This window comes from Podarcis liolepis (assembly GCF_965112155.1).
Source record: "Podarcis liolepis genome assembly, chromosome: 16".
In the NCBI taxonomy this organism is placed as follows: Eukaryota; Metazoa; Chordata; class Lepidosauria; order Squamata; family Lacertidae; genus Podarcis; species Podarcis liolepis.
Window position 1 is genome coordinate 11,134,530 of NC_139567.1, and position 16,336 is coordinate 11,150,865.

The following is a 16,336-nucleotide window of genomic DNA, read 5'->3' on the forward strand; positions in this document are numbered from 1 at the left end:
ATTGTTCTTTATCAATATTTAGGTACAGATTTTTTTATTAAAAAAATAAGACGTACACTTATTAAAGGCAGACAGAGTCAGACCCTGCGACCATGGAATATGTGAAGAGTGAATTATCCAGAGTTCATACATTGAAATGGGCCAGCGTTAAAGTGATAACAATGGGATCTTGAGAGAGTAAAGGTAAAGGGAACCATTAGGTTCAGTCGTGGCCAACTCTGGGGTTGCGGCGCTCATCTTGCTTTATTGGCCAAGGGAGCTGGCATACAGCTTCTGGGTCATGTGGCCAGCATGACTAAGCCGCGAACCAGAGCAGCGCACGGAAACGCCGTTTACCTTTCCGCCTAAGCGGTACCTATTTATCTACTTGCACTTTGACGTGCTTTCGAACTGCTAGGTTGGCAGGACTTGAGAGAGTACATAAGACTATTTAACAGGAAAGCTTAAAATATAATGAACATAGTTGATAAAAGCTATTTTTAAAAAGGTAAACTTCCTGGTCCATGTTGAAAAGAGTGCTGGGTTAGCTGAAATTGTGGCAGACTTTTTTTTGTTATTAAGACCAGAATTTCAGAATGGGATTCTAACTGAACCTGTGGTATGTAAACCGAAGCTCTGCTTTTTATGAAGAAAGGACTGCAGGATTAAAGTGGCTTCATTCTTTAATTGATTGTAGTATTAAAGGTTAAGATTACAGATTGCAGCCTTAATGAGATTGCGGTGAGGCTTCCTGCATAAAATCCTATCGTTTCCATAAAAGAGCAGGATCTGAAATCTGCCTCTGGCACCATTTCAGGCTGACACTTCTCGGTGGGGGAAAACCAATTGTAGGTAACATAATTTACTTAACAAACACAACCAAGTACATGTTTGAGTCAATCTAGTCCTCTTGCTTAAACATTTGTTGTGCTTTCCCCAGCTCTGATCCCAGGCATGCTTGTTAAGAACGTAAGAACCTTGCTGCATCAGACTACAGATCTATGTAGTCCAGTTCCCACATCCCAAATTCCTCTGGGAAGCTCACAAGCAGTGCAGGAGGACAGTATCCCCCTCCTGCTGTTGTTTTCCGGCAACTTCTCTGCAGAGAGGCGCACTGCCTCTGATCCTGGAGGCAGCTTTTCGCCTCCTGGCCCTTGATAGACTTATCCATGCATTTGTCTAATCCTCTTTCAAAGCCATCTTAAGTTGATGGCTGTCACCACCAACTTTGTGGCGGCAAACTCCACTGTTAGCTGTGTGAAGAAGCACTTCCTTTTTATCTGTCCTTAATCTTCTACTTTTCAGCTTCCTTGGAGGACTCCAGGTTTAAATGTTATTAGGAAGGGAGAGAACTTCTCTCTCCACGCTGTGCAGAATTGCAATAATCATAGGTGGGTTCACCCTCGTATGCCAACAGGAAAAAAGTCCAATAGGGCTTAACTTTCAAGTAAATGGGCACGTAATTGGGCTCTTAGATAAGGCAAATAAGTAGAGGTGAAAGAAAGCTCCTAGTGGTGATTTATTTAAGTGATGCTGCACGAAATCACTTTGGATTTTTACCCTCTTAAAGGTCTTTTCCCTTTCCCCCCCCTTTTTGATAGAGGTGTACTTGATAGATGACCCACTATTGAAACCTTCGCTTAATTTACCTTCACTTACTTTCTGCGAGAAGAGCAGGGAAGATATTTTGAAGAGGGATCACAGAGTGGTTTACAGTATAAAAACACAAAAATGCATAGCCAATACCCTGTGGGTTCAGCCTGGTTGGCCTGTTGTCAGCTAAAGAGGACATTTATGAAGGCATTGCAAGGCCAGTGCAATACAACCCCAACCGCAAGTACTTGAGGGGTAGCACACCAAATGTGACAAAAACACAAGCATGTATACATTTGCAAGTAACATACATGTATGGTGACACTTCCTTTTGCTAGCTTCTACTGGTTTAATCACAAGGCACAACATCTTCCTTATATTTCCCACCTTCCTTTGTTCTTAACAGTTAAGGCAATAGCTCCTGCATGTTGTTTTGCATACCTAGGCTCCCTTGTGCCCTCAGCAAGGAGATGTATCAGGGCTTCCAAAGCTGGGAGAGACCATGGCCAGAAACTCAAAAAGTTTGCTTTTTGTCGCCTTTCGCGCTCCGTCAGTGACTTCCTCTGCATCCATTGGGGTTGGGTCTGCTCTGCTCTGTCGGTGCACCTGCCTGCCTGTCTCCCTTCCCTTTTCCTCCTGCAACTCTTGCCCGCTGTCTCCTCTCTCTTCCCTCTGAGCTCTGATGGGCGCTCCACTCGCACTTTTAATAGCGCCACTGGCTAATTGGAGAGGGGGGTCCTGCAAGGGCTGCTGTGATGGCTCACACCAGCAACTGGATTCCTCCGCTGAGGCAGCCAGAAAGAGCCTGTGCACCTCGTCTGGCCTCCCAGAGCAGCAGAGGAATGACCTGGGGAGTTCATGCGGACTGGCAGGCAGACCTTTAAAGCTCTATGCGGCCTAGGACCCACGTACCTACAGGATCACCTCTCCTGATATGCCCTGCAGAGGACCTTAAGGTTCACAAATGACAACATTTTGGGGGCCCCAAGTCGCAAGGTGGTTAGGTTGGTCTCAACTAGGGCCAGGGCCTTTTCAGTACTGGCCCCACCTTGGTGGAACGCTCTGTCACAAGAGACTAGGGCCCTGTGGGACTTGACATCTTGTCGCAGTGCCTGCAAGACAGAGCTGTTCCGCCTGGCCTTTGGTTTGGACTCAGTCTGATTCTTATGTTTCCCTCCCCATATGGTTTTCACTTTTAAAACGAGGCTGCATCTTAAATTGCATTTTAACCTATATATTATTTTTTTTTATTTTTCTTTTTTTCTTAGTATGTTTTTACTGAAATTTTATTGGTGTTAACTGCCCTGAGCCCGGCTCTGGCCGGGGAGGGCGGGGTATACATAAAATTTATTATTATTATTATTATTAGCCATGTCAAGCCAAACTGGAATGGAGCAATTTTTGTGCCTGCACCCTTGGCAGAGGCCAACCTAACTAACCCCTAGGTATGCCCCTGCTCTCATGGTTCTCTTGCAAACTCAGCCGTTCTCAAACACATTTCAATTTTCAATTTTATTATTTCTATAACAATAACATAATAACAACAAAACAGTAACCCTGCTCCTGTTTGTTTAATCAGCCAGAGGACTGAGAGATGAGGACTATTTTCTCCTGGCTCCTAAAGATCTGTAATGAAGGCACCAGGCGAACCTCCCAGGGGAACTTAGCTCCCTCTCACACCCCCTGGCATTAAAATTGTATTGCTTGCCTTTTAAAGAAGAAACATTAAAGTTGCCTGAGACCAAAGCCTTGTTGCTTGCGTCGCTCTCAAAAGTTCTTGCTGCGGAAGTTAGAACTCTGTGGTCTTTCGCAAAGGAGAACACGCAGGCTCAGCCGAAAGCTTCCGCTTGCTGAAAATGGTAAGAGAGCGATCTAAACAACAAGGACTCCTGCTGAACGATGCTTTAGGTTGTCTCTTCTCTGCTTCCACTTTCTCTATGGTTTCAGCTCAAAGGGTGAGCATGGAGGGTGTGCGCTCCTAGTTTCCCTGTCTCTGAACACAAAACGGTGCTGTGTTTGTTTCCATGCTCACTTATGTAACGCTGAGCAAGTTGCACACTGTAATCTACATAAGTGTATTAAGCAGCTTGAACCGGAAATCAAAGTAATTTATCGTTATGTTAAAATTTGTAAAGTTATTTATTTCTTTTTCCTTTGTGAAAAATGAAAGATTTTTTTAAAAAGTTTTTTTTTAAAGGCCAGACAAAGGTGGCCTGCAAACATAGAGTAATGTGACCAGCCTACAAGCCTGTGCAGCCCAGATAAGCCTGCTGTGCTAATTCGTCCTGAATTACTCTGAGCATATCTATCAGTTTTGAGGCTTCTAAAAGGTCAAGTGAATGACATCAACTGCATATTTGTGTCAAGATACGTATGCTTGATAACTATCATCTATCCATCCTATCTATCTATCTATCTATCTACCTACCTACCTACCTATCTATCTATCCACATACACACATAACAGTATTTATATAAAACTGCCTGTAAGATACTTATATATTTATACATAAAACCTGCCTGTTGAAGCAAATGTTGGGATAAACCAAAGCTTGCAGTTTGCATTGTGCTGAATTCTAGGCAGTAGAGTTGATTATCTTCAGGACATTAGCAAATGATTAAATCTGAAATAAGATCATAGATTTGATATGATGGAATATGACCAAAGAACCTTGATGATTGTGGATTCTTCCACTGTCTTGGAAAGAATCATAATTTTCTAGAGCTGTGCTTCACTCCTATCATTCATATCCCTCGCTAGGGCTGAACTAGACACAATTTTAGCTGTGTGAATGCAATTAAAGTGCACAGTTTCTGTCACATAAATAGTAGTCCTGGGAAGCTTGAGCATCCTTGGAACTATGAAGGTGGGGTTGGGAGACTGTAACTCTTTCCTTCCCTGCCACAGTCCTACAAAATCTGTCTCTCCCATTGTCAATGGAAGCTTCCCTTGAAATGTAAATAGCAGCTTCACTTGGACTATGTCAGGGAGAGAGTTAAACTTCCCCCACTACAGTTCCAAGGCTGCTGAAGCTTTCCCACAGCTATTAACATAACAAAAACAACACAGTTAATTGCATTCATGCAATTAACATTACCCTGCCCCTTAGTTCAGCTTTCAAAGGTTTGAGACTAAAGTCCAAACACATTTTTCTCATTTGTAACTGATCCAACCCCCTGATTGCTTTCATTGCCTCATTTTCTATCTTTTCCCAATTGACAGTATCCTTTCTGAAATGAGACAACCAGGCCTGCACATGCCATTTCAAATGGGGTTGCCCCGTTGATTTATATAAGGGCATTATGATTCTAGCAGTTGTATTTTTCGTCCCTTTCCTAACGATTCCCAGTTCTGAGCTTGCACTACTACAGTACGAGCTGACATTTTGATTAAGTTATCTGCTTACAACCATAAGACCTTTTCAGACAAATCAGACCCCATCAGCATATGTGTGAATTTTAGATTTTATTTTTCTCTCTGTGTGCATCGCTTTACACTTACATATGTTGAATCTCATCTGCCAATCCGTTGCGTCTTCACGCAACTTGAAGAGATCCTTTGGATGCTCTTGGCTATAACTAGGTGTTATTGGCAGACTTGGCAATGCTATTGTTTCTCCCTGGTTCCAGATCATGTATGCATGAGTAAATAAATATAACACAAATTCCAGTACAATGCATCTTAAAAATAGGTGGCTGTTGTTTTTTAAAATGTTGTTTTAATATTGTAAGGCTCCACTGGGAGGAACAGTGGGATGAACATGAATTAAACAAATGCTCTTCTCTTCTTTGTGACTGTAGGAATTGTGGAGAGGCCTCTAGGGCCAATACCCTTAATCTCTTTCAATGAAGCATTGCAATACTTCCAAACAGCAGATCTCTCAGACTGCAGGGTATGTATGTGCCAACTAGGATTGATTTAACAGCCATACTGCTTAAATATTTTAGGCAGTGAAAATGCTGCATTGATGGTTCCTGTTTGGCTCTTAAAGCACTTCCGAGGTACTCTTATTCCTATTTCATTTTGTCAGGGAGAGATAGAGTTGCCAGAGCCCAGGAGCTTAAATCTCCATGATTTAGCTAGTTCCCCTCCTTTCCGCCACCCCGTCTCCTTTTTGCTAACAGATACAGGTGAAACTCGGAAAATTAGAATATCGTGGAAAAGTTCATTTATTTATTAATATTAAATGAAATCAGCAAAGTGCTCCAAAATCTCCTGGTAGATGGCTGCGTTGACCCTAGACTTAATGAAGCACAGTGGACCAACACCAGCTGATGACATGGCTCCCCAAATCTCTTTTCTGATGAAAGCAGCTTTTGCATCTCATTTGGAAACCAAGGCCCCAGAGTCTGGAGGAAGAATGGGGAGGCACACAATGCCAGATGCTTGAAGTCCAGTGTGACATTTCCACAGTCTGTGTTGATTTGGGGAGCCATGTCATCAGCTGGTGTTGGTCCACTGTGCTTCATTGAGTCCAGGGTCAACGCAGCTGTCTACCAGGAGATTTTGGAGCACTTCATGCTTCCTTCTGCAGACGAGCTTTATGGGGATGCTGATTTCATTTTCCAGCAGGACTTTGGAACCTGCCCACACTTCCAAAAGTACCAAAACCTGGTTCAATGCCCATGGGATTACTGTGCTTGATTGGCCAGCAAACTCGCCTGACCTGAACCCCATAGAGAATCTATGGGGCATTGCCAAGAGACAGAAGAGAGACATGAGACCGAGCAATGCAGAAGAGCTGAAGGCTGCTATTGAAGCTTCCTGGTCTTCCATAACACCTCAGCAGTGCCACAGGCTGATAGCATCCATGCCACGCCGCATTGAGGCAGTAATTGATGCAAAAGGGGCCCAAACCAAGCACTGAGTACATGTGCATGCTTCTACTTCTCAGAGGTCCAATACTGGTCTATTTGCAATCCTTGTTTTGCTGATTTCATTTAATATTCTATTTTCCTGAGATTGTTAATTTGGGGTTTTCATCAGCTGTATGCCATGATCACCACAATTATAACAAATAAAGGCTTGACATATCTCGCTTTGCATGTCATGAGTCTATCTCATATATTAGTTTCACCTTTTCAGTTGAATTACTGAAATAAACGAACTTTTCCATGATATTCTAATTTTCCAAGTTTCACCTGTATATAGGGCTGTAACGTGCTGGGTTCTAGGCTATAGGTTTCTGTAACAGGAGAGTTTAGATGTTTTCAAGTTATTTGTGCTTCAGATTCCCTGCCTATTGACATAAAGCAGGTCCTCTAATATATCTATATAGATATAGATATAGAATTGTTGCCTATAAGTAAATTAACAGTTATTATTTCCATTAACCTCAACTGAACGAAGCACGCTTAAGAGCCAAGTTAAATGGTTGAAGGATTGTATTGTTAGGTGTCTGCATCTAACCAGGCAGAGGGAACCAGGCAGAGGGCCTTCTCGGTAGTGGCACCCGCCCTCTGGAATGCCCTCCCATCAGATGGCAGACAGATAAACAACTATTTGACTTTTAGAAGGCATCTTCAGGAAAGTTTTTAATGGTTGATGTCTTATTGGCTTTTAATATTTTGTTGTGAGCCATTCTTGAGTCAGATGGGTGGCCTGTTGTTGTTGTTGTTGTTATTATTATTATTATTATTATTATCATCTGATATAGGGCACTGTAGTAAAATTTACTTTCTCTAAGGGTTTTAAAGCACCCACAAGGCACAAAACAAAACAAAACCATACAAACTAGTATTATTATTATTTTTAAAAATGCACCTATCTGATTCAAAACCACCCAGAAACATCACAAAAGATAAAATAGCAAAATGAGCAATAAGATAAAAATATCTAATGGTAGTAAAAAGATCTTAGGTATCACCAACCAGTCCATGAAAATAGAATTTGTCTGATGCCTAAAAGATGGCAGTGAGGAAAGCCCAGGCAGGTATGCTTAAGGAAGGAGTTCCAGAGTTTGGTTGTCACCACAGAAAAAAATCCTCTCTTTGGCAGGGAAACAGGAAGGTCTACTAAGGGTAATGTCAATCCACAGCCAGGTTCAAAGTGGTCCTTTTTGTTACCTAGCTCAGGGTATGAGGGAGATCAGGCCAGGATTTTGCCGATGAGAAAACTATGACATGAGATGTCGGCTGCACATAATGCATAGATTGCCTGCCAGGAGAACGCTCCTTGCCAAACTGAGTTTGGAAAAACAACAAGCCTGGAAGTCAATGAAGATCTATGATATGGTCAGTTGCAGCAGTGGTCTGTTGCCCTTTTCTCAGCAGTGTTGTTAGGGAGGATTTTGCCTATGTACCATCACACTTTTAAATTCTTTCTAACTTTCCTTGTTTCAGAAAAAGATTCAGCCAACGGTGCGAAGGAGAGGACTGGCCGCTGTTGCCCATTTCCTTTTCGGCCCTCCCCGTCTCCACCAGCAGCTGCAAAGTGAGAGGGACTTAGCCTTGGCGATAGCCCAGTGTAAGTTTTGCTTCCTGTGGCTGCGGATAGCATCTTCCCAGTAGCCGGTTTTCTGACTGTCCGCCTACTTAATATTGCCATGTCTTAAATATCTGGAAAGGGCTGCAGCTCTTGGGAAGAGCATCTGCAGAAGAAGGCCACGGGTTCAATCCTTGGCATCTCTGGGAAAGATTCCTGTGGAAAACTCTGGACAGCCACTACCAAGTTAGTGTAGACAGTACTGAGCCCTATAGAATGATGGTCTGACCTTTGTATAAAGCTGTTCTATCCAGTCCTGTGAAGTTGGGCTGGGGAACCTCTCGCCCTCCAGGTGGACTCCCAGCTCCCATCATCCCTGACCATAGACCAGGCATAGGCAAACTCAGCCCTCCAGATGTTTTGGGACTACAACTCCCATCATCCCTAGCTAACAGGACCAGTGGTCAGAGATGGTAGGAGTTGTAGTCCCAAAGCATCTGGAGGGCCGAATTTGCCTATAGACCATGCTGGCTGGGGTTGATGGATGTTGGAATTTCGCAACACCTGAGAGATTCCAGGTTCTGCGCCCCTGATATAAAGTCACAGGAGACTGCTTTTGTATGGCCTTTGTTTCCTCTAGCCCAGTATTCCCCGCTTTTATTGGCAATAGCTCTCCCAATGGTTTGGGCAGAGGTCTTTCTGCCTGCTGCCTGAGATACTTTCGTGACCCTGCAGTCCCAACTCCCCATCTCTGGGAGAGGAGGTGGTGTCTCGGTGGGAGAGGCAATTGTCACCAGAAATGGCTCTGGGTGTCCCCACTGGTCTAGAAGCTGCAGCCCAAGAGGAGTACTTTTGGCCAGTGCCTCTTCAGCCTGTGGAGGTTGTGTTGCTGTCCTCCAACAGCCAGTTCTATTTAAATCTAGGTTGACCTGCTGCTGAAGTACAGTGGTACCTTGGTTCTCAAACTGAATCTGGTCCAAAAGTCCGTTCCAAAACTAAAGCGTTCCAAAACCAAGGTGCGCTTTCCCATAGAAAGTAATGCAAAATGGATTAATCTGTTCCAGACTTTTAAAAACAACCACTAAAACAGCCGTTTGACATGAATTTTACTATGTAATGAGATCATTGATCCATAAAATGAAAGCAATAAACAATGTACTGCAGTCCCACAATCAATCAGTAGCTGAACTGGGTTCCACACAGTCACAAAAAAAAGAGAGCTGCCAAAACAAAAACTCAAAATAAGTAGCAAAAACAGACAGACACTCAAAACAGAAGTGTGGCACTCAAATCGGAAGTGTAACACTCAAAACAGAGCACGTTCGGCTTCCAAAAAAAAGTTCGCAAACCTGAGTACTTACTTCCGGGTTTGCAGTGTTTGGGTTCCAAGTTGTTTGAGTACCAAGGTACCACTGTAATGTGATTGGAGCCTGCTGATATGTCTCTTCTGCCTGAACATCACATGGATGCAGGCAGGGTGCTGCCTGCTTTGCCTTGACTTTCCTGTGTTGCAGGGGGTGGCACTGCATGACCCTTGTCCCTTCCAGTTGATTTTGCCTTTTCAGAACCTGAACCTTGCCTTGTTTCAGATGGTCTTGCTGGAGCCTGACCTTGTACTCAGTTGATTTTGCCTTGCTTCCTTTGCTCTTTGCACTCTTCCTCACTTGGGTTAAAAACGCTCAAGGCCACTGCTTGGCAGAGAACAGATCTTTATGCGAAGATACCAAGGATTAAACTTGGGCCTTATGTATCTAGAGTAGAGACTTGTTTAAGCAGAGAAAATAATTGGCATTTCCCTCAACAGGTGGCTTGGATAACAATGAAAAAGTGCACATGAGGATCCTGCAAACGATTTACAAGAAACTAACGGGGTCCCGTTTTGATTGTGCCCGTTATGGAGCCCATTGGGAAGACCTAGGATTTCAAGGTATGGAGGAAGTACATGAACAATATTCTTCATACGAGCTTGGCATGGCATGACTTTTGCTTCTGCTGTAACATGTGGAAGGGGAACATGCATTTTCCCCAGGAAAGATCTATGGGTCATACATTATTTTGCAGGGGAAGATCGGTGAGTTCCCTGTTTGCAGGATACAGCAGAAGCCTTTAAAAAGCTGCTCACACCTCCCTTTTTTGACACTTTATTTGAAATAATCCTCATCCTAAACATCCAGCAAGAACCACTGTAACATTTCAAAAACCCTGAATATTTTGAGTTTCGGCAGTTGTTTTATAGGCCTGCTTCCACAGACATTATATACGTGATTTGTAAGGAGTTTCTTATTTAACATACTGTTATGGTTTAATACTAACATCACATGACCTTGGAGGGAATGGGAGTTATTTTATTTATTTTTAAATGTATATATCACTTTATAGATTGCAAATGCAAGTATTCAACAACAGATACAGGAGAACAGTAAAAGCAGCCAAAAAACTTTTGGGGCTGCTTTGACTTCTGTCCTGTATCAGTTGTTGAATATGGGAAGCAGCATCAATAAAAACAAGGATGCAGCAACAGGCAATAGGTAAAGGTAAAGGTCTTGACAGCCTCTAGGGTTGTGCGCTCATCTCACTCTAGAGGCTGGGAGCCAGCGCTGTCCGTAGACACTTCCGGGTCACGTGGCCAGCGTGACAAGCTGCATCTGGCGAGCCAGCGCAGCACACGGAAACGCCGTTTACCTTCCCGCTGGTAAGCGGTCCCTATTTATCTACTTGCACCCGGGGATGCTTTCGAACTGCTAGGTTGGCAGGCGCTGGGACCAAACGACGGGAGCACACCCCGCTGTGGGGATTCGAACCGCCGACCATGTGATCGGCAAGTCCTAGGCGCTGAGGTTTTACCCACAGCGCCACCCGCATCCCAAGGAGCAACAGGCAATAGAATCATCTAATTAAAAACTTGGGAGAAGAGTGGGATGCCAGATAAATGTCTCTGGGAGTCATTTCCACAACCGGGGTGCCAATACTTTGTTTCCATGCGCCTTGCCTCAGAAAGTTGGGGCATTTGAAGAAAGACTTCTGAATAATTTGAGTGGGCAACTTCATTCAGGGAGTAGATGGTCTTTTTAGATAGCTTGGTCCCCTATTGCATTCGCCTTGGAGATAAGCTGTAACGCACAGGCCAGAATGTTTCATTCGGTAATTCAGATCACCGTTTTCCTGTGGCTTTCAATTTGGAGTCATTCAGGTATGGTTACATAATGGAAATGATGTATTGGGTGCTCATGAGAGAGAGCGTCAAGCTTTCATCAGGCCACATTAATTTTAGCATTGCCTTTCTGGGTTTGCCTTGGCAATTAACAATCCTCTAATGTAGCTTTATGCATGCAATCATTCACAAATATGGCCTGTGTAAGAGCGTTTATTGCCTTGGCTTAACTGTCTCTCTGTGTGTGTTTTATACTTAAGGGATGGATCCTGGCACAGACCTACGTGGGACTGGAATGCTAGGATTAATGCAAACACTATATTTTGTAATGGATTCTCGGATATTACCCGTAGCTCGAGAGATTTTCAAGTTATCCCATCACGAAACACAGGCACGTTTCCTTTTTCCGAGCTCGGGTTTTTGAAATGTTATTGAAAACCTGTGGGAGAGATAACTTTGCAAGCCTGGTCTCCTACTGGTTATAACGGAAGGCCTTTATTTTTTGACAGCCTAAATCATCAGCTTGAAAGATTCCTAGAGTGTCGACTGCTTTTGTCTGAACTGCTTTTCGTCTGAAATGGCTCGGTCCTTTAACTACATCTCCTTGGACTACATGCTGGGAGATCTCATGTTCTAATAATTAGGGTATTTTAGTCTCTAAAAATTCCATGTCTGTAATGGCAAAGCACAGTTGGTCATTAGCTCTGAATTCAGCCACTTAATTTTTTTCATCTCTCTTTTCCTTCTACTCTTCCCTCCCCACCACAATATAATCTTATTCCTGTCTGCCATACTATGCACCCACAGTAATGTTTCCAGTTTACAAACAGTCTCTGGCTGAATCTTTCATGAGCCTTTGGCTGTGCTTTAGGAAGACTTGTAGATGAGAGGGATGATGAACCTGTGACGCTCCAGATGTTGTTGGATGCTTCATCCTCAGCCCCAGCCGGAATGACGACTACTCAGGGATGGTGGAGATTAAAGTCCAGCAACATCTGGCGTGCCACAGGTGTCCCACCATTGTTTTAACTATCCAGTTTAGATTTTACAACCAATACTTGCACCTTCAGCCTGAAACCTTGTTTGAACCTTCAGCCTGAAACCTTGTTGAACTGCTTTCTGATCCAGGATTGAGGGTATTTGCATAACATTTTGATGGGTTATGCTGCTTTCTTTGAGTGGAAATTTGGGCATTGGCCTTGAGAATCCAGGCTAGGTCTTGATAGAAATGCAAATGGCCATATGGTATTAGTAGGTATATCTTAGATTGACCAAGGCAGAGATCTTTTTGCAGTAAAGGTGGCATTAGATTTCTTTTTCTTTTTTGAAGAGGCTGGTTGATATTTGTATGTTCGGTACAACAACGTTTCATGCTGAAATGATATTGCTTGTATTTTTCTCTCCTCCCCTTCCCCCAAATAAAAATATCAATAAATTATTGGGGGAGAATAAAAGAAATTTAAGCACCACCTTTCCCATTAGCTCATTGAAAGGCATTTCTGGGAAACAGGGTGGAAACTAATGCATAATAAGATGCTGAAATGTAGCTGATGCTCCCACTGTATCTGGAGGCCTTTGCTAAAATTGGTCCCACCAGAGGCATTTGGAGGTCCAGAAAAAAGAACCATTAGCATCTCAGCTGGCAGTCTGGTGGAGCCTTTGTGAACCTGGTGCCTTCCAGACCAGCTGTGCTGATGGGAGTTTTACCTCTTTTACCTTTCAAGCCCAAAACTTCTGAAGGTCGTCAGGTCAGGGAAGGGTGGTCTAGCATATCTTTTTATGTTCCTCTTTGGCAGGTTAGTCAGCTACGCTCGGTGGGTTTATGATTTGGTACTCCCTGCTCTTAACAGCATTTCCCCAAATTGTCTTACTTTTCCTATTGACTTGAGGTTAGTATTCTGCAAACAGCCTAACTGGAACCTTGCTGCTCTTTAATTTACAATAAATTATACCAGGGTACTAGAGTTTTCTTGATTTCTTTTTGGTTATATGATCTGGGTTTTGTGTGAGGAGTTTTTGTGCATTTTTAATACTTATCCTTCGCTAGGAAAGCAGAATTGGTTCAGGGTCCCCCAGTGGAGGGAAGCAGAAGAACAATGAGGTCCTGGGACCTCTGCTGGATGATCCTGAAATCCCTCTCCCTTTTCCTCCCAAAGGCCCACCCCAGTCCCTTTCCCAGTTTCTAAGCAAGTTGAGGAAGTACCGATAATCACAAAGGGTGAAAACATGATTTTAATCACATATCTACTCTCTTCCAGTATACTACAACTTACTATGTTGTCAATGCAAATAGGCAAAGTCAGTAAGGGATGGCAGGGGTAAGGTTTTGGGACCGCAGTGTTATTTGCTTGTCAGTCAGAATGGTCAAGGGCATGCTGTATAGTCCAGGGCAGGCATGATTTGTTCTTGAGGACAGGAGGTGGCGTTGCACACTGTTGTGTCCTTCCAACACCTTGCTGCTGCTCCCCATCATCTGCCGCCTGAAGCCGTTGTCTTACCATGCCCAATGGTACAGCTGGCCCTAAACACTGGGCAAGAATGACAGAAAGCCAAGCTCCGAAGGGTTTGATCCAGACATAGTTATGCTTAGAGTTAGATACACTGAAAATGTAATAGACAACAATTTCAGTGGGTCTGCCGTGAGACTGACTATGTCTGGATTCAACTCTTATTGTTAATGATTGTTTTAAAAAATAAATACTGTATGTAAATCAATAAAACTAAAGCTCGGTTCTGAAAAGCAGAGGAAACAGAGCAAAGGAACAGAGTAGAAGACTTAGCCAAGCGGGGTCTTCTCCGAGGACTCGAGTTGCTTGGACCAAGAAGCAAGTTCTGAGGCTAGAGCATTAAAAGGCCCATTGAGAAGGATTGGTGCTTGGGGTCAGCTGACGGGATGTTGTAAGATGCTGTGTTCTGCACTCTAAAGGCACCACTTAGGTTGCAGTACCAGTGTGTCAGGTTCGTGGTTGAGACAGCACCAGTGAGACAGCAGCTAAGATACCAGAGCTGGGACCAAAGCCTTGCTCTGAGATGTTTTGAACAGAGAAAATGCCACAACTTCAGGTCAAATGGGTCACACCTGATTTTTATAAGAGGAACAAATCAAATTGGCATATCTGTTGAAAGGATTCATAATCTAAAACCAGAACATGTTGCCTGAATTTGACTTGCTGCTTAAATGTAAGGTCAAGTAGAGAAACTGACCCAAATCTCTGTGTAGGGGTTTCATCCAGGCATATATAAGTGAACTAAAAAACACACAAAACAAGTATGAATTTTACTTCCCGTTAATTAGGGACAGGGCACACTTTTTTTTTTATGTATTTCCAATTCCTTTACAGAATTTCCCTTTCTGTGTGATGTCTGTCAATATTACTCGTATTGTAATCCAAGTGCTGAGGGAAGAACGCCTTTCCAGGTGAGTTCGTTGCAGATATCTTTTATTACGGATGGCATGGTAGAGCTGTGTTCAAGTTGTTGCCGCTGTTTTCATTGCTATGGAACCATGCAGCTCAAGAAGAATGAAAACATTTACATTGGCGTGGATGTTAAGTACTGCTTCTGTAAAATGTTGGGAATATATTGAATACATTTTTTTAAAAAATTCCATGAATAGAGAAGATCCAGGACTGGAAGCATAACTGACAGGTCAGTCAGCTAAATTAGGGGGGCCCTGCAAGCTAGATCCTTATCTTCCTTTGCCCCATGTGAGCCAAATTTGATAGGAGGTGGGCCATCCTCCTGTCATTCAACCAATGCATCCATGTGAGGAATTTGATCACACAGCTGATCCCTGCAGAAAGCAGGCACCACCACTCCTCAGGTGATGTTTTCCCCAGTAGGGGACGCAAGTGGCGCTGTGGTCTAAACCTCTGAGCCTCTTGGGCTTGCTGATCGGAAGGTCGGCGGTTCAAATCGCCATGACTGGGTGAGCTCCTGTAGCTCTGTCTCAGCTCCTGCCAACCTAGCAGTTCGAAAGCATACCAGTGCAAGTAGATAAATAGGTACCACTGCGATGGGAAAATAAACAGTGTTTCCATGTACTCTAGTTTCCCTCACGGTGTCCATTGCACCAGAAGTGGTTTTGTCCTGCTGGCCACATGACCCGGAAATCTGTCTGTGGACAAACGCCTGCTCCCTCGGCCTGGAAGCGGAGTTGAGTGCTACACCCCATAGTTGATTTCGACTGGACTGAACCATCCAGGGGTCCTTTACTTTTACCTTTCCCCCAGTGCTCTCCATTGTGAAAGAGGGGGATGGAAAAGCTGAATAGGGCATGCAGCTTGAAAAACAAGCCTTGCTATATTTTTGGTTTACCACTCGTGGTTTGTTTGAATGGTAAATCACGACAAATCATGCACTGTGTGTGTGTGAAGAGTCCTGGAAGACTTGCTCTCTGCTTTGCAGGTTTTTTCCACCTGGCCTGGGGTGGCAGGGCCATGACTGACTCCAGCTACAAAAGCTGAGGATGTTGAACACTCTTTGGCTGGGGTGTTTGGGGGTATTTGTTGGGGTGGGGCTGTTGCTGGTTTTTTCTTTTTCTTTTGGTATCTTCATTTTAGATCTTGCGATTTATGTGACAATTGTTGTGCATTTTTTGATGTTTCATTTATTGTTTATGACTACTTTTGTTGTGGGTTTTTTTACGTAGTAAGACACCCTGAGCATTGGAGGCACATTCATGATTAAACCATAGTTTATGACATGGGGCATGCTGATGTTTTGGGGTGGCATTTGCACCCCAAAGCCACACATTCTTACTTTGGAGTAAGCCTCACTGTGTTTGGCGGGGCTTATTCGCTAGTAAGGAGGCTTAGGATTGCAAGTTTTCAGGGGGAGTGCATTGCTGCAAATGTGGCAAGTAGCAGGAATCACACCACTTACTGACGCTTGGGTTTTAAAGTGACTTTAAAAAGTGTCTCTTTAAAAGCAAACTAATTCAGGGCAGCTCATGGGTAGGATATTACTTTGGGGGTATAATTATGTGGGGAATTTTATTTAGTGGTGCCTTGGGGGTTATGATAAATGAAGGCCAATGAAAGGGAATTGATTTTGAGCAGAAGATGGGGGGATTAATTGGGAGGGGGAATTAACTGAAGAGGAGCTGCTTTAGGTCTTTGTGCGTTTGCTTCAAAGCTTTGTTCTGCTCAGAGGAGGGGAAACATTTTACACATGCTCAGTGCCCGAGA

The 16,336-nt window shown here is 43.6% G+C and overlaps 1 protein-coding gene across 7 annotated transcripts in view; it reads left to right on the forward strand.

Moving 5' to 3' along the window:
• ELMOD3 (ELMO domain containing 3) overlaps window positions 1-16,336 on the forward strand; it is a 28,519-nt gene that overhangs the window by 7,306 nt on the left and 4,877 nt on the right. For 5 of the 7 annotated variants that reach the window (XM_083480620.1, XM_083480623.1, XM_083480619.1 and 2 more), the window contains exons 5-9: window positions 5,374-5,465; window positions 7,915-8,038; window positions 9,801-9,923; window positions 11,408-11,538; window positions 14,489-14,565. In XM_083480620.1, the coding sequence (XP_083336746.1) occupies window positions 5,374-5,465; window positions 7,915-8,038; window positions 9,801-9,923; window positions 11,408-11,538; window positions 14,489-14,565 (547 nt within the window). The remainder of the gene's footprint in view (window positions 1-5,373; window positions 5,466-7,914; window positions 8,039-9,800; window positions 9,924-11,407; window positions 11,539-14,488; window positions 14,566-16,336) is intronic. The other 2 variants (XM_083480624.1, XM_083480625.1) reach the window with 1 other exon arrangement.